The sequence below is a fragment of the Rousettus aegyptiacus genome, unplaced genomic scaffold (assembly GCF_014176215.1).
Source record: "Rousettus aegyptiacus isolate mRouAeg1 unplaced genomic scaffold, mRouAeg1.p scaffold_m13_p_10, whole genome shotgun sequence".
Taxonomy (NCBI): domain Eukaryota; kingdom Metazoa; phylum Chordata; class Mammalia; order Chiroptera; family Pteropodidae; genus Rousettus; species Rousettus aegyptiacus.
The window spans coordinates 93,927,245-93,948,296 of record NW_023416285.1 but is presented as its reverse complement, the minus strand read 5'-3'; the positions used below and the strand labels follow the sequence as shown (position 1 = coordinate 93,948,296).

The 21,052-nt window shown below is 45.4% G+C and overlaps 1 protein-coding gene across 10 annotated transcripts in view; it reads left to right on the top strand.

The window, feature by feature from the left end:
• CELF2 (CUGBP Elav-like family member 2) overlaps positions 1-21,052 on the top strand; it is a 718,856-nt gene that overhangs the window by 353,140 nt on the left and 344,664 nt on the right. For all 10 annotated transcript variants that reach the window (XM_036227159.1, XM_036227131.1, XM_036227123.1 and 7 more), the window contains one exon: positions 12,150-12,185. Coding sequence is in view for 1 of the 10 variants with exons in the window: in XM_036227077.1 (XP_036082970.1) it covers positions 12,150-12,185 (36 nt within the window). In the remaining 9 variants the exon portion in view is untranslated. Of the gene's footprint in view, positions 1-12,149; positions 12,186-21,052 lie in introns of those variants that run through there.

Genomic DNA, 21,052 nt, shown 5'->3' with positions numbered 1-21,052 from the left:
TCACTGCGGCCTTGCAGGGGTTGCTGATCCCAGTCCTGAGCACTCCCCGACACCGTAGCGACCTCGTGGTGTGGCTGGACCTAGCCCGGGTGTGGTAAGTGTCCCCTCCACAGCCCACAGGCGCGTGTCGCAGGTGTCAGGCAGGTCTTGCACAGAGTACGATGCGTGCCCGCTGTGCCATCTCGGAGCCGGGCAGGGGATCAGTGCCCAGCTCCTGCCGCCCTTCCGGAAATGCTGGAATGAGCTTGTGCACCCCGGGGCCCTGGCTCCTCTGTATCCAGAGAACTGGAGGCCCTGCTGCTGCCCACCAGTAGCCCTCAGGTTGGCTGGGGGGCCCTTTAAAAACACAAGTTTTGTTGTGGAGCACTGAAATTTCTATGCCCCGCCCCCTTCAGCAGAGGCGCCGCTCAGCAGCTTGCCGAGTGTCCTTCCAGGCTCATTTCTGTGCATTTCTTACTTCGATGTACCTATGGAGCATCTTGTTCTTAACGTCATAAGCGTAAAACCCATCCTGTGATTCCGCACCTTATGTTTTTATCAGTCAGCACGCCTCGGAATGCTCACCATTTTAGAATACAGACCGCTACTTCATTCTTTCTAATCGCCCTGTAGATATTTCATGGCATAGATGTAACCCAGTTTAGCCATTACCTTATTCGTGGGCATTTAGCTTGCTCAGTTGCACACCGCGCTCTGAGGAATGGCCATGTCAGTGCCTTCCTGTGCATGAGTGAGGGTGGATGCCCAGATGTAATTTAAACTAACCCTGGACCCTAGACCTGAGCCGGCGAAACACCGTCCGCCACTCGTTTTTGCTCGCAGTACCTGTAAAGCATGCAAACCTTTTTCATAGACAGTCTCTGTATTAAAGAACCAGGAAGGGAAAAGCTTACAGGTCTTAAGTAAAGTTTAGAAGTAAAATTTTTTCTTAGATCCTTGTTTCTCTCATTCTGGCTGTTAGATTGCTGTAGAGATCTACCCACATGATCCTATTTTTGGTGTCTTTTGATCATGATCAGCCATGTGATGTTTTGTTTTCTTGTTTTAACTGTTTACTATAGATTCAGACAGGCCTGGGTTCAAATTTATGACTTCTCTGAGCCTCAGTTTTCTTATCTGAAAAATGGGCATTGTAATAACTAACAGTTGTGGAGAATAAAAGAGAATTTATGTAAGTGCTAAGCAGAGTGATTAAAGCATAGTAAATGTGTAGTAATTGATGGATGTTATGAGATAAATGGTAATTTTTTACAATATAACTCTCATGCAAATCTGTTTCAGTATTTTGAATATGGAGGGTATTTTCGATAAGTGCAATTTCTCAGTCTATTAGCATCTTTGATGCTGATAGTCTGTTCTGTGGGTGGGATTGCCTTTATCCACCCCACAGCACATGCCCTTTTACACTTATGCTAATTGCCTTTAAGATTTGGTCTAAGTTCGTTAAGCTATCAGGTAGTGTCAAGATTGTAAAGGACCTTGAAAGATGATCTGTTCCAGCCCCCTCCCCTCCATTCCCAGGTGCATGGCCTTTGTGTAACAATTTATTTCCCAGGACAGCTAATCCAACAAGATAAGTGGTGAAAATATCCTTAATTTCCAGAGTTGTATTACCTAATTTTCTTCTATCTTCAAAGTTATTCAGGTGATTAATTTTCAATTATTCCCAACATAAATGGGAAAGACCTGAAAAAAGTCCTCGTCATTGATTCAACACATTTCATTTATCAAGCACTTTAGATCAGCCTCTCTCTGTCCTGGGTGCTGGTGACAGAGATAGACGAGAGAGAGATCACTCCTGCCCTCATGGGCCTTTCGGTCTAGCAGGGGAGACACTGATAAAGTGCCATCGAGTCACAGTCTAGGTTTATGGGGAGGTAGCATTTCACTGATCCGAATCAGACACTGATTCTAGTAGGTTGATATTGACCGTTTGCTTCATGAATTACTAAATGAGAGACAGATTTGTCACAATCCAGAGACTTCTTAGTCTGGGCACCGCAAAAGCATGCAGTAAATAAAGAGACAGTGTTCTGTAATATAGAACTAGAGAACACACCTTTCTAACGCCAGCAAATTTGTTCCCAAAAATCTTGGACAAGAAAGCCTACTCAACAAATATACCACACACACACACACACACACACACACGCACACGCATATATGCATGCATGCACATACACACACACAACTAAAAGGGAAAATTTTTTATAGCTTACTGCACGCCCTAGAGCTTTAAACACTGAAACCTTCAATTTGTACCAATAATTCATATACAGCTATATGGGGTGAAAAAGGTTAATGATGGAATTTTTTTTTAAGTATGTTCCATTGAGTATAAATGGCAGATCTGACAGTTAAAATGAAAATTGTTCCAGAAGAAACTTTAGTCAAACTAATTATTTGAGATGACATAAGGATGTATAATTATATTCTTCACCTTTAAAAAAAAGTTTTATTACAAATGTGCTTTTAAAGAACAAGTAGAGAAATAAAAGCTGTAATTGTTCTTAATTATAGCTAACTCTAATTGCACTCAATTGCAATATGCTGAATATCACCAATGGCTAAAGAAATCTGGCATACAGACAGTGCACCCACATTCATGAGATGGGGTGTAGTTTTATGAATATTCCGCTATCTGTAATTTAGCTCTTTTACTGTTGATTCCATTCCCATTGGTTTTATTTATTTATTATTTTTTAGTGATTGTCGAGATATTATTGTCATCCATGAATGTGTGGAAGGTTAGAGATTTCATCTGGGATTGGTTCAAAACTCTCATTGCCATAAAAATGACATATTGGTGATCGTTAAATGAGAGATTTGGATATGTCCCACCATCGTTGAAAACACAGATTTGAACTTTCAGGGGTAGTAGTGGATACCACATGTAATTTACCCATCAGGGTCCGAGAAGTGACCTGGAAGATACAAACAGTCTAAGATAACATTAACTGCTCCTCTGAGGCCAGCTCTCAGAGTAGTGACATTTCAGATAGGTAGATTTAAGAAGGGAGGTTGCGTTCCATGAGCAGAATTTTTACCTCGCTCCTCCTCTTGCTTGGAACTCAGATGGAGTTCTGAGTTTCTGCACACACCTTTGAGGCCCCTGGCCACCTTCGCAGTCGGAAGGGCTGGGCGTCAGCGATGTTTTAGCAAACACTCTCAAGCCTCTCAGCACCCCACTTCACTCATCTGTAAAACGAGGTAACTGTGCCATCCTGTTTCTCAGTGAGTACTGTAGAGGGTAGTTGCTTTTTAGTTTGTTGTTGTTGTTGTTGCTGTTGTTTTAATGAATATGCTGTTGGAGAAAAGAAGTGAATTCTTTAACTTCAGAAGAAAGGGACATTTTGTTATGTGTCTATAGCCGCTGTTCTCAAAAGTGAAAAATAAACTAAAAAACAAAGATTCCCCAAAATCACATCAAAACAACCTTTATTACTTTTCCGTTTCCACAGATAGCTGCTGTGAACTTTCAACCCTGTGGCCAGAGTCAGCTTTGACACAATTTCTGGTATATTTTTTGGTAAATGAAAAAATAAAAATAAAAAGGAGGCTCAGTGTCTTGGCCTGAGCCCCATTCTGACTGCAGGTCAGAGGCTGGGTCCAGGTAGAGAGAAGGCCCGTGAGGGCTTATCCTTGTGGCAAAAGGTCATGGCCACACCTCTCACCAAACAGAAGCGTGTATGTCCCTTACTGGGGGATATTGACTGGAAGTAAACAAGGCCAAGAGTCTGAAGTTCCAACCTGCATCCCCAAATTCTGCAGCATCCTGTGCCCACAGGGCCTGCAGGGTGTGTGTGTGCGGGGAGGAAGTAATCGGACTGTCAGCCAATCTCCAGCAGACCCGGAGTCCGGGGCTGTTGTAACACATCCGTTTTTTTCATCAAGTCACTTCATCCCATACGGAGTTTGGCTGTGGCTGTCAGAAGCCGCCTTCCTCTCCCTCACTGTCTGGGGCCCCTCACCACCCTCCCCCAGGCCACATCCTGGAAAAGTACAGGAATGTTCTGGACGTTCTCACATCTACTTCCAGGTGGACAATGGCCTCTGTATTTTAGATTCTTGGGAAGAGCAGCATCTATAAGGCGAAATAGCTTTCCTCTTGCTAAAGTCTCCTTCGTCAGTCATGCAACAAAGTCTCTTCGTTGGTCTTACCCATCCGCCTCCCCAGGAAGGAATTGATCTTGGGATGGACGGGGTTATTCACTTGTGGAAACCTTCGTTGCGACAGCTTCTCCACTAGGTGGCCAACCTCGTGGGCAGGGGTTCGCATCTGTTTACTTCCTGCTCAATCCCCAGCACATGGAAACCGGCACATAGTAGGTGCTGTATAAATATTTGTTGGGCAAATTAATAAATAGATGCTAATGAATTCAATACCAGTGGTTGCCGGTTGATGGATTAGGCCATTAGTCAAACATTACATTGCAGGCTGGTATTTGCAAATCCTCTTTGATCCAGAAATTATTAGGAGCAGGGATGATTTCCTCTCATTATAAAGGCTTATTGGTGATATTATGTCCCTCGGAGCTAATAAAGAAAAATTAGGCTTTATTGAAAAATGGGCCTCCTTTTTAAACTGATTTATCCAAGGAAAAATTTTATTTTGATCAATAACTTTTTGGTGTATTATCCCACAAGAAAAGCCCACTTATGAATTACAGGAACACAGTGATGCAGCGATTTTAAATACAGAGGTCTTTTGGCAACCTGACACTCCCCCTCCTCCTTGCAGAAGCATAGTACTTGAAGAAAACATACATTTTTTATTTTTAATTTTTGGAGAGATACTGTTTCGTTAACAAAGCTCTGAGATCACACACACAGCTGCACCTGCGTATTGTCTCGTTTTTCTTTGTTTTCCCTTCGCTTTTCTGTCTCCGAGAGCGCAAGCTGGTAAATGAAAGGCGACGTGCCATTTCTAGGGTCTGCGGCTGGCCCTCCAGGGCTGGTTGCCTCGGCCGTTGTGGAAGTCTAAATAAATGAGTTCTAATGAGCTGGAGTTGTTCCTAATGGCCGATTTAGATCCTTCCGGACCCGCATCATTTAACCGTGGTGGGTTCACAGAGCGGAAGGGGAATGAAGATTAATAGGTCACCTCAAGCGTATGTGGAGACACGGGCCTCTCTCCCCAGCGCCCCCAGCAGTGTCTCCCCATCAGGTGCATTCCGGAGCTGGGTGTCAGGGGACGTTTTTGAAAGAGAACAAAAGCCCTCAACGCCAGCCTCCAAACGTTGGGAGGGACGGCAATGCTCCCTGAACAGTGGCCCGGTGCTCACAGACAGTTGGGGCCGAGCCGATTCGCAGAGTTAAGAGAAACTTCTGGCACTTTTACTTTCAAGGCGCTGGAGCACCGGAACGCCGACAAGCGCACGCCGTTGGGGCCGTTTTATATACACGGAACACTAAACATCTGAAGAAATCTTGAGGCAAGTACAGTCTTATCAGGGACTCTGAAAAGACACAGCCTTCGGGAGGCTGGAGAGTCGGCGACTAGGTTAGAGTCGCCATGCCGCACGGGGTCTCTGACCCCCGCCCAGGTGCAAGTCACTAGTTTTAATAAACACTCCCCAGGAGGGCCCCGCTTCCCGAGGGACTCGGTAGAGGAAAGTCCCACCTCCCCAGGGTGGCCACCCTCGGCCGCAGCTAAACACCGAGAGCAACCCCGCCGTGTAGACGTACTTTGCACGGAGAGGTGGGCAGGGCCCGGCCCTGCGAACGCACCTGCGCGGACCCGCGTGCGCGCTCTCGGGTGGCCGCGCCGCACCGCACCTGTCGCCTGTTGGCGTCGCAGGCTGATGGCTCGTGCGCTTCCTCCCACGCGCGCCGGCCTCCGTGGTCACGGCAGGCACCTGTCGGCCAAACCTCCGGTTTGCTAAGTGACTGGGTGAGTTTACCCGAGGCGCTTGTCTCCCCTTTTAGTTTGCCAGATTTTTGAATAAATGGATTTTTGAATAAATGGATCAATTTTTGAATTTCATCAACAGCTAGCACTGCCTGCTCCATGCAGTGGGTGCCGGGTACTCGCCGAAGGGAAGCATGAAATGCATAGTGCGAGGAAAGAAACGTCAGGGCGGGGGGAGGCGGTTGCGTTTCCCGCGTGCACATACTCATCCAGGCTCCTTGTCTCTTCCTGACCCCTCCCACAGGCAGTGAGAGCCCCCTGCGGCCCCACTCTGCCTTTCTGCCTTCTACCTCACGTCATCCTTCTTCCTAACGTGTACTATGTAAGGCAGTAATAAATTTCCATCATCTCCCCCTTCTAGGTTGTAAAATTCCTAATGGGGCCCTTTGTGTGTATGTGTGTATATGTGTGTTCACCGCTTGCACAACGCAGGATGAATGAATAAATATACCAAATATATGCTATATTATATACCTCATATCCGTAGCTCGAATATACTAAGTAACAGTATCACATAGTGATCAAAAGCCAGGGCTCTGAGGCCAAAATGCCTAGGTTCAAATCCTGGCTCTGTCTGTTGCTAGCTGTGTGGACTTGAGAAGCAACTTATCATTTTCGTGTCTTGTCTTCTTCATCTGTGGTGGTTTAATCATAGTGATGACGTCATAAGGCTTTTCTAAGGATTAAGCGAGTGAGCACATGCAAAAGGCCTAGAATAGTGGCTGGTATTAAATAAGTACCTAGTAAACGTGTGTGTGTGTGTGTGTGTGTGTGTGTACACACAAGCAATTATTCCCACGTGATAAAATCAACACTTACACTTACACACACACGCACACAGACATGAGTGAAGATTGAGGATGGATAAAAGTGGGAAAGAAGAAATAAAGAAGGGCCAAAATGGAGAGAACAGAGAGGCAACTCATTGATCGGAGGGTGGGAAGCAGAGGAAGGAGCTGAGGAAGGAAGGTCCGGGGGCTTTCTTTATCGGAGAAGAAACTGGAGCCTCTGAGGCATTTTAGATTTCCCAGAGCTCAGGTTCACCATGTAAGAAAAAGTTAACTGTCCTAAATTAGTGTGTGGATTTGCGCTGATGCCTTTAAGCTAATCTTCTTGTCTATGTATTATTTGGACAAAGATCTAACTTTAAAGATCCACAATTTTCCCCAAGCTGGGTAACCACCACATCCCCTTTAAAAAAAAAAAAAAAGGGAAGAAAAAATTTCCCTTGCTTATAATACTTTCATCTTTAATTACGATAAATAAAACCTTGGTCCTGCCACAACCAGAGCATTGAATCTTTTGCAGGACCGGCAAGACAAATAAGTATCTTAACATTTTTAAGTTTTTTTTTTTTTTTTTTTTTTTTTTTTTTTTACTTTCGGTGGAATCGAAGATACCATTGGAAAGAAACAGTCTAGATCTTAAAAAATATTTATCCGGCTGACACACAATTAGCGTGGGGTCTCATGGCCTGCGTCTTGTAGTCGGCAGCTAATTTTGGAAACTGGCAAGCTGCACAGAGATAGATGGTGTGCCCTTGCTTCAGCACTCTCTCAGAAAGGGACTGTTCGCGTAGTTCGCGAAGGGGACAGAGAGGCGCTGAGGAGGAGGGAGCACTGTTTCAGACGGCCTGTCAGGGCTGCCATTGCTCTGTGTGCTGGCGGGGGGTCTGCGCCAGCGGCCCCCAGTCTTTGTGGCACCAGGGACCCGTGCTCTTACGAGAACCTAATGCCTGATGGATGACCTGAGGCAGAGCTGAGGCGGCGATGCTCGTGCTGGGGAGCAGCTGCAGATACAGATGGAGCTTCGCTCACTGGCTGCTCACCTCTTGCTGTGCAGCCCGGTTCCTAACAGGCCACAGGACAGGTACTGGTCCACGGCCTGGCGGTTGGGGACCCTGGGTGTACACATTTAAAATTAAAGTGTTTTTAAAGGAATGCTAGATAATCTACAAAACCGGTAATTCACACGGGACACATGTCTGCTTTTGGAAAGGTATTCGTCTCTTCTGTTTTTCAACTTCGATAAAGTTGACTCTGTAGTACCACGCCAGCTTTGCGAAGAGCTTTCCTATGCGTTCCTCTCGATGGGCGATGCGGCCACTCTCCTGAAAGGGCAGCATCATTATTACATTCTGGGGCCTGGAGACCCGCGAGGTGAAGGAATTGCCTGAGGACTGCAGCCTGTCAGAACGCGGCCTCCTCCCTCCTTTCTGTCTGCTTCCTAGCCCCGAGGACAGCTCTGTTTCTTGGAACATCTGATTTCGCTTTGTCCTTTTTTTCATCACTTATTTCATTCAATTTTTAGCATTCCATTCTGTTCTTGGAATCAGATTATCTAGGCAGTGATAACTAAGGGAAGGAGATACTGCGGTTAAACTCTCAATCCTGCTATAACTGCAGCAGGCACTGTCTAAAAAACGGATTTAAGGATTGGAATAACCTGCACGTAGAAAATGTTTCATGGTTCTCTTGCATCCTTATTTTCTGAGAGTGTGGTGTGTGCCAAGCACTGAGTATGCAAATTTTGAGTAAGGTGTGGTCTTTGACTTAGAGGAGCTTTCAGTAGTGGGAAAATAAAATGTACCCACCACTTCATACCATCTGTGACATCCTTGCCCAGAGTGTAAACATTTGGAAAGAAGGGTCAAGATCTATTTCATCTTCGAAGCACCAAGCGTGGTTTGGGCTGGATGTATACTGGGGCTCAGGGAATATGTCGGATGAATAAATATTAGTGACGAAGACCATTTATGCGTCGAAAGCTGTGTTAATAATGGAGATTGCAACCTATAAGGGTTCATTGAGGAAAGCATGGTCTTTTCATGGCTCCTTTTTCCTTTTAATAGACTTTATGTTTAGAGCAGTTTTAGGTTCACAGCAAAATGAAGGGGACGGTACCGAGGTTTCCCACACAGGTGCCGTCCCCCCCCCCCCGTCAGCGTCCCCCACCAGCACCGACCCGTCGTGAGAACTGGTGAACCTCCCGTGACCCATCACTCTCACCCTAAGTTCGTAGCTGACGTTAGGCTCACTCTCGGTGTGCGTCCCGTGCGTCTGGGCAAACGCGTAAAGACGCGCATCCCCCGTTAGGATGACGGGCACCGTTTCACGCCCTAAACGTTGTCCGCGTGGCGCCTGACGTCAGTCCTCAGCTGCTGGCGAAGGGGCCTTCTCTAGGTGACGTGTCCCATATCCTGCTAAACTTATTTTGCTTACGGGTGTTTTTCGTTCTTAACAAAAGGTGTAAATTCATGAACACGTGAATAATTCAGATCATTTGTGAGCAATAGTAAACAAGTAAAAATGAGCAAGTCATCATTTTAAAAGCTCTAGTGTTTTACTCACCTCGAAGATGGGTGTTGGTTGACGAGTCCTAGCTACACTGGTACAGTCAGATACAGTTGTTCTTTCTTTGTATTTTTTCTTAAAATCTTGGCTACATGCTTTTTTTAAAAAAAAAAAAAATCTTGGCTACATACTCCAATGGAATCAAGTTTTTAGGTGGCATCTTATCACTAAACTGTATTCATCCATTCATTTATATTAACCAAAAGTTACTTTTCCCATGAAGTAATGTTTATAATTCTAGTGTAAATTTTTGAGTACATGGTTATATGAAACATAATTTTCTCCTAATAGTACTTACTTTGTGGAGAACTTAACTTTTTCCCCAGCATTTGTCTTTTGCTGTAAAGGTCAGACCAATACATTTTTTTTTGTGAGTGTGAATCTATTGGATGAGTTGGGCATTGTCTTTCATGTATACATCACACCCACAATTCACCATCGAGGAATTTCTCGTTGTTAAGAAGAACAAAAACTCAGAATTTCTCATGAATATCTTGTCTTTCTCTCTCTAATATTTATAGTTGTCTCGCCCCTAGGCCTAGTTTAACACCAGTTTTCTAAAGCTACTTGTTTAATCTTTTCTAAGAATCTAACTTATTTTCAAAGAAATAAGAACTTTTTCATACTCGTAGTTCATCGATTTTACATCCTGTTTAATTAGATTTAAAAAGCGAGAATGAGCCCCACTAACATAAGTGAGTCGGGGGTCAGGCGCAGCATCCTCTGGGCAGGCATGCACACTCAGCGGGCAGGAGCCAAAGGAGCCAAGCATTCTCGGGGGTGCTCAGTCACGGTGCTTTTTCTGTGGGAATGGAGCATGCTGGGTAATCCAGGAAAGCTTTGAAACAGAAGTCAGGCAGGGACCTTCAGTTGTATTGCTCAGTGGCAGTGCTTCTCCACTGTGAGCAGTTTTGCCCCTTGGGGACATTCGGCAATGCGCAGAGACACTTTGATTGTCACAAACAGGAAGGGGCGAGTAGAGGGTACTACCGGCGTCTAGTGGGTGAAGTCCAAGGACGCTGCCGAGCATCCCGCAGTGCACTGGACGGCGCCGCGGCAAAGGAGTAGCCGCCCGGCCCGAAACGTCAGGGTAGTGCGACTCTGGGAAATGCCGCTCTGCTGGGAGAGAAGCGGATCTATTACAACGTATGTCCAACGTAGTCTAAGACACTACTGGGGGGGGGGGCTCATAATATTCAGATTAAAAAGAAGGAAAGAAGAAAGGCAGCTGTACCTCATCCCCTCATTGCCGCCATCACTGGGTTCCGGTTCTGAACAGACGTCTAACCCCCAAGGGCAGCAGAAGGTCAGAGAAAGGCGTTCATGCATTCCTTACGAATTGGGCAGATGTTTATTGAGTATTCACATATGTCAGTCTCAAGTGACAAAATGATATTAATCACATTTAAAAGATGGCTCCATTGTAGTAAATGTCATAAAGAGAGACTAAAGGGGGTGGGGGTGACCTCTTAGCTGGGGTATCCACACTTCCAGGTTCTGTTTGGAAATATGCAGGCACTGAATTCTTAGAAGAGATGAATACTTGTGAAGCGTTCAACAGTGTAGTGGACCAAGCTTTCAACTGTGGTTTCTGCTGAAGGAATGGAAACTGTCTCTCAAAAGCCAGTTTCTATAGCAATAAAAGCTGAAGGTTGAATATCACATGGTTATTTAGGAAAGAGTATTTCTATAGGAGCTGGTCTTAGACTAACTCATTTAGCTGAGGCTCCGTGGGAACCGGCACGTCCCTGCAGTGCCCAAGTACTGGCACAGACAACAGGCAGGAGAATGTTCTAGAGGCTGAGGGGTGGGGGCAGAGGCAGCTCATGGAGAGGGGAGGCCTTTATTTGAGTTGGCAAGGTGAGTAAAGGCAGTGTGACCGAGATTCCTCACTCAGGGTTGATGGGTTACCTTTGGGAGGTCGAGAAACCACATTTCATGTGTCTACCTGAGAGCGTGAGGTTATTTTTTTCTACATAAGGTGTTTGTATCTTTAGTAAGAGTCTTAAAGGGATCACGTGACCCAGAGAAGTGTGTGCACGACTGTTCCTAAGAATTACACCTTTAATCCCTCAGTCTAAAGTTGAGCCGCCTCCACTTTCAAGATATCTCAGCATTAAGCCTCCATCACCACCTCCTCCCCCCTTGCTCCCCATTCATTACTTCCAAGAACACATCTCCAATTAAGGGACGCGATATCACAAATAGGAAAAAGTGTTTAAATGTTCGTCGGGCCATTCTTAAGAACATGCCAGAGAGCCTTCCATTAGTGACTGGTCTTTTGGGCCATTGGATTATCATAGCATCTGCTTTGAGCAACCCCAACCCGGCAGGACATGATAGCAAAGAAAGGAAAAGCAGCGATTTGCTGCTCAAAGAATGGGATTTTTGCCGTCCGTGCTCCTTCATAAACCTCAGGAGACAGAGATCATCGACACGAAGGCCCGTCAGAGGAATTTGTTCCTAAATGATTCTTGGAGAGAGACTACAGGTGCTTTGTTAACTGGCAAATACCAGTTAACAAAGCACCTGTAGTTTTTGGGGTTTTTTTGTTTGTTTTTTTTTCCTGCTCTTATTTTCCTTCTGTATGTCCTTTTGTATGTTTCTGTACATTTCTAAATTTTAATGATTTAAACTCAGGAAGCAAAGGCAGATATTTTGCACATGTGTAAAATTTCCTTTGAAAGTAACCATTGAAATGTTTATGGGAATTAATCAGAAATATGACTAGTCCATTTTAAATTTCTAAAGAGCTGTATGTACAGTATCTTCTGCACGCATATGATACCATTATGCCTCGGCACATTCTATGATGGTTTTATTAAACACATTTGTAGACGTTAACAAAATAAGCTCATCATATGTACCTTCTTTTTTTCCTCCAGAGAGACGACCACCGAGTTAGCTGGAAGTCTACCAAGGTAAGCAGGCGCATTTTACTTAACTCTGCGCGTGATTTCCGGTGTCCCCAGAAAGAGGTGCCATGTCCTCTTAGAGGGGCCTTCTTCATTTTCTCTTCCTCACATCAGATGTTGAGACCTCACATTTCACTCTGTAAATGCCAAAGACTGCATGAGTCACATGGAAGTGATGTAACCAAAAAAGTAATAAGGGTGATGTCTGTGTGTGACTTAGAGGAATCATTCTTATCACTTTGAAGTTCCACCATGTATCTGGAGATGTGTAGATGAGCTGTATTCCTCACAGAAATCGGCAATGTGACTGCTTCCTTTGTTATATTCACGGGACTTGGCAATCTCAAGACACATTGAATTGTTTTTTGTTTTTTTTTTTCTTTAGTGTATCCATTATTGTTACTGTGTTCAGGGATTAATAGATTTATAAAAGAATCCTGAGCTTCCTCTAAAGAACTTACATCATAGTTGTCTTGACATTCAATATTATTTTATATTAGTTTCAGATGTATGGCATAGTGGTTAGACATTTATATAATTTACAAAGCGATTCCCCCCAGTTAGTCTAGTACCCACCTGGCACCACACATAATTATTACAACATTATTGACTGTATTCCCTATGCTGTACTTCACATTCTTGGGACTGTTTTGTAACTACCATAGCAATCTGTACTTCTTAATCCCTTCTCCTTTTTCACCCAGCCTCCCAAACCCCCTCCCGTCAGGCAACCGTCAGTTTGTGCTCTGTATCTGTGTCTGTTTCTGTTTTGCTTGTTTGTTTATTTTATTATTTAGATTTGGTGATAATCTAGATACATTCATATTTCTTATCGTCATGGAAATACTTAGTGATATTATCTCGCCAGGAAAAGGAATCAATATATAAATCGATCAGTGTATTTTATATATTTTTGAGGTTTTACGTCACTCTATGACATAAGATATGACAAACAGGATGCAAGTTATAGACAACTAGCCATCAAAGATGATTGCCACCATTTATTAGTCCGCAGACAGCACCTTCCCACTGTGCCTTCCTCTTTGAAGGTGCCCAGTAGCCGTTTGTAACAAATGGACAGGGCATAGGGCATCGGGAATGGTCAGAAATGAAAACCAAGAGAGTCTTAAGAACAAGAAGAGCGAACGAAATACGATGATGAGCAGCCCTAGGGAATAAGAACAGTCCATATCGTCACCATCTGTTACAGGAGATGAGCACGTGTGGTTGCTTTTTTTTATGTAAAGAAAATCTTCGCTTATAGGATCATGATTAATATTTGCCAAAAAAAACTGTTTACTGGGATCCAAATATTTAAATTACTCCATGCCTTAATGCTTTGGATAGCGTCCCAAAGAAACGTTTCAACCGTGTGCCGGTTTAGAGGGTTACCAGCGGACATGAGTTCTGGCACCTGTGTCCCCATTGCTTGTCTGTCATTGTGCCTTCCCTCCGGAGACGGTTCGGTGTGAAAACGTAAGCATCCGGTCATTTTCAGAGAGAGAGAGCTAGTTGTGTATCTGCCCGTGTTTGTAGTGAAGAAGTCAGTCCCAGAATAGGGGAATGAAGAATGACTTCCATACTTTTCTAGAATGGCTAAGAAGCAGACCATGCTTGGTTGTCAGATGAGACCCACACGAGGCTGTAGTCATGCACGCAAAAATCGCTGAGATGTCCAAGAGACCTGGTATGCACCCCGCATTCCGTCCGGCAGACCTGCGTTGTGACCAGCCAGCGGCGCTTCCCGTATTCACTTGCGAGCGGTCCTCTGTCATAGCGGGTTCATTGCCCTAGGGAGTCGCTCTCTCTTCTTGAGTTCGGTGGGAGATATTTTAGCAATGAGCCTGCTCACTTTTTCTCATTGATTTTTGTTGTCCAAATGGTGTAACGTCTCAAAAGTAAAAATGACAACAGTGCTGTCCCAACTGCGATTCTCAGTCGTTCTAAGGGCGTGGCAGTAAGGGTGTGGGCAGTAACGTCACTTGCTTACTTCTCAGCTTCTGATGGGGCCTCGGGCACGTGCCGTTTGGGACATGGCTATTGACAGTCATTTCCCTTCCCCACTTTAACATGGAATCATGTATTTATGTGACCACGAATACCTCTCTTGCCATTCACAGTATTTCTTTTGCTGGCGCAACCTTGTGGAATTCAATCAGTTATTCAGCTTTTGGTCCTTTTTTAAATTTCTTCAGCATGTCACAGGGAATGTGCAAATGAGACCTGGAAAACCCTGGTGCCATTCAGAGCAAGGCACCTGTAGTCATATTGTTTGTCGGCTAATGATTAGTGGAACATGACGCTGGGCTTTTTATCCTTTTTGTCCTAAAAGCATGCTTCTGCTGTGGCATCTAGGAAAAAATAGAAAATTGCAATTCAGGCAACCGTTAACTAGGGATGTGTGGCCGGGAAGGAAGACAGTGGCATTTTATAGCAGTTTTATGGCTTGGTTTTCATTGGCTTTGACCGTCCTGAAATTTTCCAAAAGGCTGTTTGCAAACATTGCACAAGGGTGGAGTATTTCGACTTTAATTGCCTTGCATGGCATTAATTTAAAGTAGCTGGCCACCAGTTGATGATATTCCGTGAAACTGTACAAACCATGTAGCAGTGGATGGTGTCCTGGAAGTTAGGGACGCTTCAAAGTCGAAATGAGATGTGTGTGCACGGCGCTCGCACGGGCAGCAGGTTTGTTTCTCATTACTAATGATAACCTAAATGCGTTTCTGAATTCCTGCCACTGCTGAAATTAAAGCCTAGTAATAATATGTCACCAGGAAAAAATTAGATTATATGAGCAACATGCACTAAGCATTGTAATTATATTATAAATATTAAAACCAATGATCTTGTCGGGATTAAAACAAATATTTAAACTGGCTATGCGTGCTACGCACGCTGTCCTCTTTATCTTGAAGTGTTAAGGAAATGTATGTATGGGTCCGTTTCTTAAATTGTGAAAATGATCATTTTCAGTCTTACATATGATTCCTCACTTTTATTTCGCTGTAGCAAAAATAATTTAGCAATCCGAACAATTTTTTTTTTCCTATTACAAGCATGTCTTTAATATCTTTTTTAATGGCAAGGAATGCTTGGTCTAGGTAGATGTTTTTAAATTAAGTCGCGGTAAAACCTCACCTGTTCAAATGGAACGGAGGTGCTGAATTAGTTATGATAAGCCGGGGTTTTAATATAAATGATGCCTGTACAGAGATACAACTTTATTTTGGATAGTAGAGTAAAGGTATACAAGGATTGCAATAGCTGAGTTTTTAATGGAATCATTCAGCATTAGAGGATGTTTTTGAAAAGGAGAGAGAGCATTTTAATTTCTCGTTCACGTCGTCCACTATTTCTCAACGTTAACTAAACAGTGTGGAAAATAAAGCAACTTAATAGACCTCGACAGACACCCCTTGGGTACCACGGCAGAGATTCGCAAGCTGGCCCTTGAAGCTCAGCACCCGTAAGTTAGGACGCTCTTTGAGGAGCAGGAAGTATCAGTAAATGAAGCTTAAAATAATTAAGTACATAATTCAGATGCCACCTTTTACTAGAATTTTAGCATAAACCAATCAGGGCCCAAAGGTCAAAGTAAAGCTACAGAAAAAGACTTAGACTTTCGTTCTTGTATTTTAATCCAATAACATGATATTTTTTCTGTGCCTTCTTTGGTGGGGAGTTTGGGGGGTGGGGAGGATTGGGAACATAAGTATTCAGTATAAGCAGTGGGACCACAATTCCTAAATACCACAGAATTACTGTTGGAGACCCTCTCCCAGGAGCAAAGAACCACGTGGTTACCGTGTGTGTCAGAGATGAGCCCTTAATCGCATTGCCGTTGCACATATGGAACTTTCGTCTTAAGTTAGGGAGCTCGATTATTGGAAATGGGGACGGGACAGATTTCTTGTAGAGAAGGGCAAGACTGAGCCTTCCGACTGACCGCATCCTCCGTCGGGTGCGAGGGGCCAGGTGGCAGAAAGGGGGAGAATAGGGGCAGAGAGGAGAGCGGGAGCTCGGCCAGCTGCGCTCCCCACCTGTGGCTCGGCAAGGCCTTTAGGTCAGGTGTTCAGTCCCCTGTGGAGGGCTTGGCCAGGTGACAGAGCCGCGCATTGCTCATTGCAGAATGCTGTCTTCCGAAAGACTTTCAGAAATGAGGGGATAAAAATGTGAGGGACACCGAAACCAAAGGCCACAACACCAAAAACGGACGAGTGGGTCGGCGTCAGACTAAAGGGCTCTGCGCGGCAAGGGAGAGCCTCGGCAAGATGACGAGGCAAGCTGGTGGACGGGCAGCGGCACGTGACAACCACATAGCCAACAAAAGCTCAATGTCCAAAACACAGAAAGAATCGCGCGGTTCAGTAGCAAACAAACAAGCAGTCCGATTGAAACATGGGCCGAGGACCCAAACGGACATTTCCAAAGAAGATCTCTGGATGGCCAGGAGGTACATTACAAGGTGCTCAGCATCACCAATCGTCAGGGAAATGTAAACCGAAGCCAGAGTGAGTTATATAACCTCACACCTGGAAGACTGGCCATCATCAAAAAGACAAGAGATAACAACAAATGTTGGTGAGGACGTGGAGAAAAGAGAACCCTTGTGCACTTCTGGGGGGAATGTAAATTGGTGCAGCCACTGAGGAAAACAGTATGGAGGTTCCCCCAAAATTAAAATTACTCTATGGTCCAGCATTAAAATTTCTGAGTACATAGCCAAAGGAAATGAAAATAGGATATCGAAGAGATCATCTGCACTCCCGTGTTTACTGCAGCATTATTCACACGAGCCGAGACGTGGGAGCAACCTAAGTCTCTGGCCATGGATGAATGGATAAAGGAGATGTGGAGTAGATATACAGTGGAATATTATTCGACCATGAGAAAGAAGAAATTTGCCATTGTGACAATATGGGCAGACCGCGAGGGCATTACGTGGAGTGAAATAAACCAGACAAAGAAAAACACCGCATGGTATCACGTATATGTGCAATGTAAAAAAAAAAAAAAACTCAAACTCATAGAAACAGAGTAGGAAAGTGGGTACCAGGGCCTGCGGGGGAGGAAATAAGAAAAAAAAAAAAAAGTCTTGGTACTTTTAGGCCGACCTCTTACTTAGTAACCTAGAACTGATGAAATTTCCTGTCTCCTTTGTAATCTCTAAGAAAGAACGGTTCCCTCAACTTTCCTGGGACCCAAATCTGGTGCTGTTCAATATCTATGAAACCCATCATTTTCTTTCTTCAGTGAAGGCGCATCAATCACTAGCCGCAGGCCAAAGATGGTCGTAGGCACTGTGGTCAAAAACCAGCAGAACCTCGCCTCTCCCCCCGGGCAGGTCAGTCTGGGGGAGCAGGTGCTGATAAGCGCAGTGCCAGGTGGGACGTGTTTCAAGCCAGAATCGAGGAGAAAGACACCTGAGCAAACAAAAGGCACCAAGGGGTTTCGGCGCCAGGATGGGCCACTTCCGACTGGCGGAAGCAGGGACACCATCGTGAGTCAGCCTTCCGAGCCGGACGTGAGCAGATGGGCCATCTCGAAGCATGTGGCAGTGTAGGGGGCTGTGTACCCCACACGGGGACAAGTGGTGGCATCTTGTTGGACAGAGTGCAGAGGGAGGAAGAGGAACTTGGGGAATGTCCTAAGCTGTTCCTTCAGAAGACTAAAACGGTCAGATCGACAGAATGGGCAAAGGGAAAGAAAAAGAGTTGAAGCTTTCCACCTAGAATCCCATGGTACCTCCAGACCTTATAATCGCAGAGCCAGTCTTTCGCAGAGTCACTACTTGGCTAGCAATAACGAACAAGCCCTCTTGTGATTGGCAGTTGGTTTCCAAACCTTTCACTGCCTGATTTCCCGTTTCCAGCACCGAACCGTCGTACTGCGTACTGACTTTGAGGCCACAGTTGCAGTTGGTTAAGATGGATTCTCTACTCCCTGCCCCAAGCCCCACCTCCTAACCTATTATAGTGCATCCCCCACTTGTAGAATGGGACTGAATCCTTTCCTATATGAACCTTTCTCTTAAAATATCCTTCTTCATTCTTCTTTCAGGTTGAATCCATTTAAAAGGCACTGTAGCTATGTCAGGCTGGAAAATGCCGGTTGAGTTTATAGCTATAGTTTAGGAGGTCAGAGAAGGTCGAGTTTCACTCAGCACCCTGATACATCCCCATTTCTCCTGCCATCCGCAGCATGTTGAGTAGTGTATGCTTCATGGTTGCAATGTGATTGCAGCAGCTCCAGCCATCACACTGAGATCCCACCACTTCCGGTGAAGAAGGGCATTTCTTCTCATGGATCTCTATTTTAAGGAAGAACTTCTAGACCATCTTAGTAAGAGGCAATTGGTTTTCTGGTATTAGCAGCCCTTATAATGGGAGGCACATGCTACCATCAAGGAGAAAGGTAGGGGTCGGGGAGGGGTATATGGCTTATACGTACTTGAGGAATGGTGTCTGCCACAAGGACAGTTTTGCTCTCATTTTCTTTTCAGCCTATTCTAGCCAGGTTTTTGGACCCTTTCATTCCACTAAATTGTCCTGGTCAAGGTCAACAGCAGCTTCTTTCTAGCTAAAGTCAAAGGCCAATTTTTCTGTGCTCTTATTTGGCCCATTCAAGACAGGGACTTCTTCCTTCCCCGTGAAATGCCTCCTTAGTTTCTGGGATGCCAGACTCTCCCAGTGTTCTTCCTCTCTCACCGGCCGTCCGTCCGTCCTCAGTCTTCTGCCTGTCCTTCCTCTTCTGCCTGACTCTGCCTGTCGAGGTGTGTGGGTTTCCTTCCCTTGGCTGTTCCCCTCTTCACTCACGGGGAGGATGCGGAGAGGTTTCATCTAGTTCCGTGATTTTAAACATCACCTTGATGCCGATGGTTCCCATTTTTATATCTCCAGCCCCAGCTTCTCCCTGGAGTTTCAAATCCGAATACCAACTGTCGATTTCACAGCTCCACTTAGATATGTAAACTTAAGCTTGATGTGACCAAAAAAGAGCTGTGACCAATCCTGCCCCCACCCACCTTGCCACCGTGCACCCACCTGCTCAAATGCGAAACCAGGAGTCATTTACGTTGCCTTCTTTTTCCCACTCTTAACAGACCGTCCGTCAGCAAAGCCCCTTGGCTCAACCTCCAAAATTTATTTTTAATTTGTCCATTATCTCCATTTCTCTTTAAAGTCCCACCTGCACTATTAAAATGCCCCCCCCCCCAGTGGTTTTCTGCTTCCTCCCTTGGCGATGCAGAGTTCACATATCATGTGATCCTTTAAAAATCTCCAATGAAACCGTACTGCCGTGGGCATCAGTTTCCTGCTGCTTGGAATAAAGCCTCAGCAGTATACGCTGGCTCCCACGGGGCCCCCCGGGCTGCCTCCGTCTACCTCTGCAGGCTCCTCGCCCCTCACTCTCTCCTTTACCTCGTCCCTGACACACTGGCCTTTCTTCTCTCACCTCCTCAGAGAACTGCCTCGGACCACTGTGTTCTGTGCGGCCCCTGCATAGCACAGTCGCTCACCGCCACGTGACCACTACCACACGGCGCCGTCCACGTAGCACCTGCCGTTCCCGGCCCATGTATTCATTATCTTACCCCCTTCAGCATCCCCAGATCACCGTCTCCTTCGCCTTTCCTGTTTATCTCTCAATTCACGTGACTCGGGTCAGACTTGGCAGGCAGTGGAGGTTTGTCGAATGACGGCACGAGCCTGTTTTAGAGATTTTTTTAAAAACGAGGTCTGGTTTCCAGTCCTTCGCCCGTGTTTCTTCTGCTGCTTGGAGATCCCATCGTCTCTCTTGTCTGTCTCCCTTTCCAGACTCTCTCTCACTTGTTCTTCTAGACCATGGTTGGCAAATTATATCCTCAGACTAAACCCAGCCCGTAGTCTGGTCACATAAATAGGTTTCATTGGAACAGAGCCATAGCCGCCTGTTAACATGTTACCTGTGCCTGTTTTTGTACCGCAGCGTCTCAGGTGAGTAATTGTAACAGAGACTGTATGGTTCGGCAAGCTGAAAATATTTACTGTTTATCTTTACGGAAAAGTTATCCTACCCCTATTCTAGACAGATCATAGATGCCATTTTTCCTGCAAAGCCATGTCTTCCCTGAAGGGTTTTATGCTCCTTCTCTGAGCTTCCAAAGCCCCGTGCTACCCCCCGTCCCAGCGTTCGAGACCGCTTGCTAATGTACTTTCACGGAGCACTTTTATACCTTCTCCACTAAGTAGGAAACACACTAAGATCCCATGATTATTTGTTATTTGCCCTCACTGCCCAGCAATGCCTGGAACGTAGTAGGCCCTGAGTAAACATTTATATGTTTCACCGTCTGAGTGAATAGACGTTTAAGTGAATGAAAAATTGTTTGAATTGGGAAGGATCTTAGCTCGGGCCACTGTAACAAAACACCAGAGACCAGGTGGCTTAAACTACAAAGGGGTTTGTATCTCGCGGTTCTGGCAGCCGGGGGGTCCAAGGTCAAAGTCCCAGCAGATGCAGCGTCTGGGCGAGGACCTGCTTCCTGCTCTGCAGGAGGCCTTTCTGCTGCGTCCTCACAGCGGGGAGAGAGGGAAAGCACGCTCTCGGTTCTCCTCTCGGAAGGGCACTAATTCCAGCACGAGGACCCCACCCTCACATCCTCATCTGAACCAAATCACTGAGACAGCTCCACCTCCTGATTCCATCACAGTGCGGGTTAGGGCCTCAGTGTGTGCCTTCAAAAGGGACACTTTCAGTCCCTAACAGGAAAGGAGGGAGGTTAGCCTTGAAGAGAAACCCTTTCGCAAAGAACCACTCTTAGGCCAGAAACATGATTTCTGCCTTCTGTCACCCTTCCCACTCTGCTCGCTGATTTATACTCTTGGCAC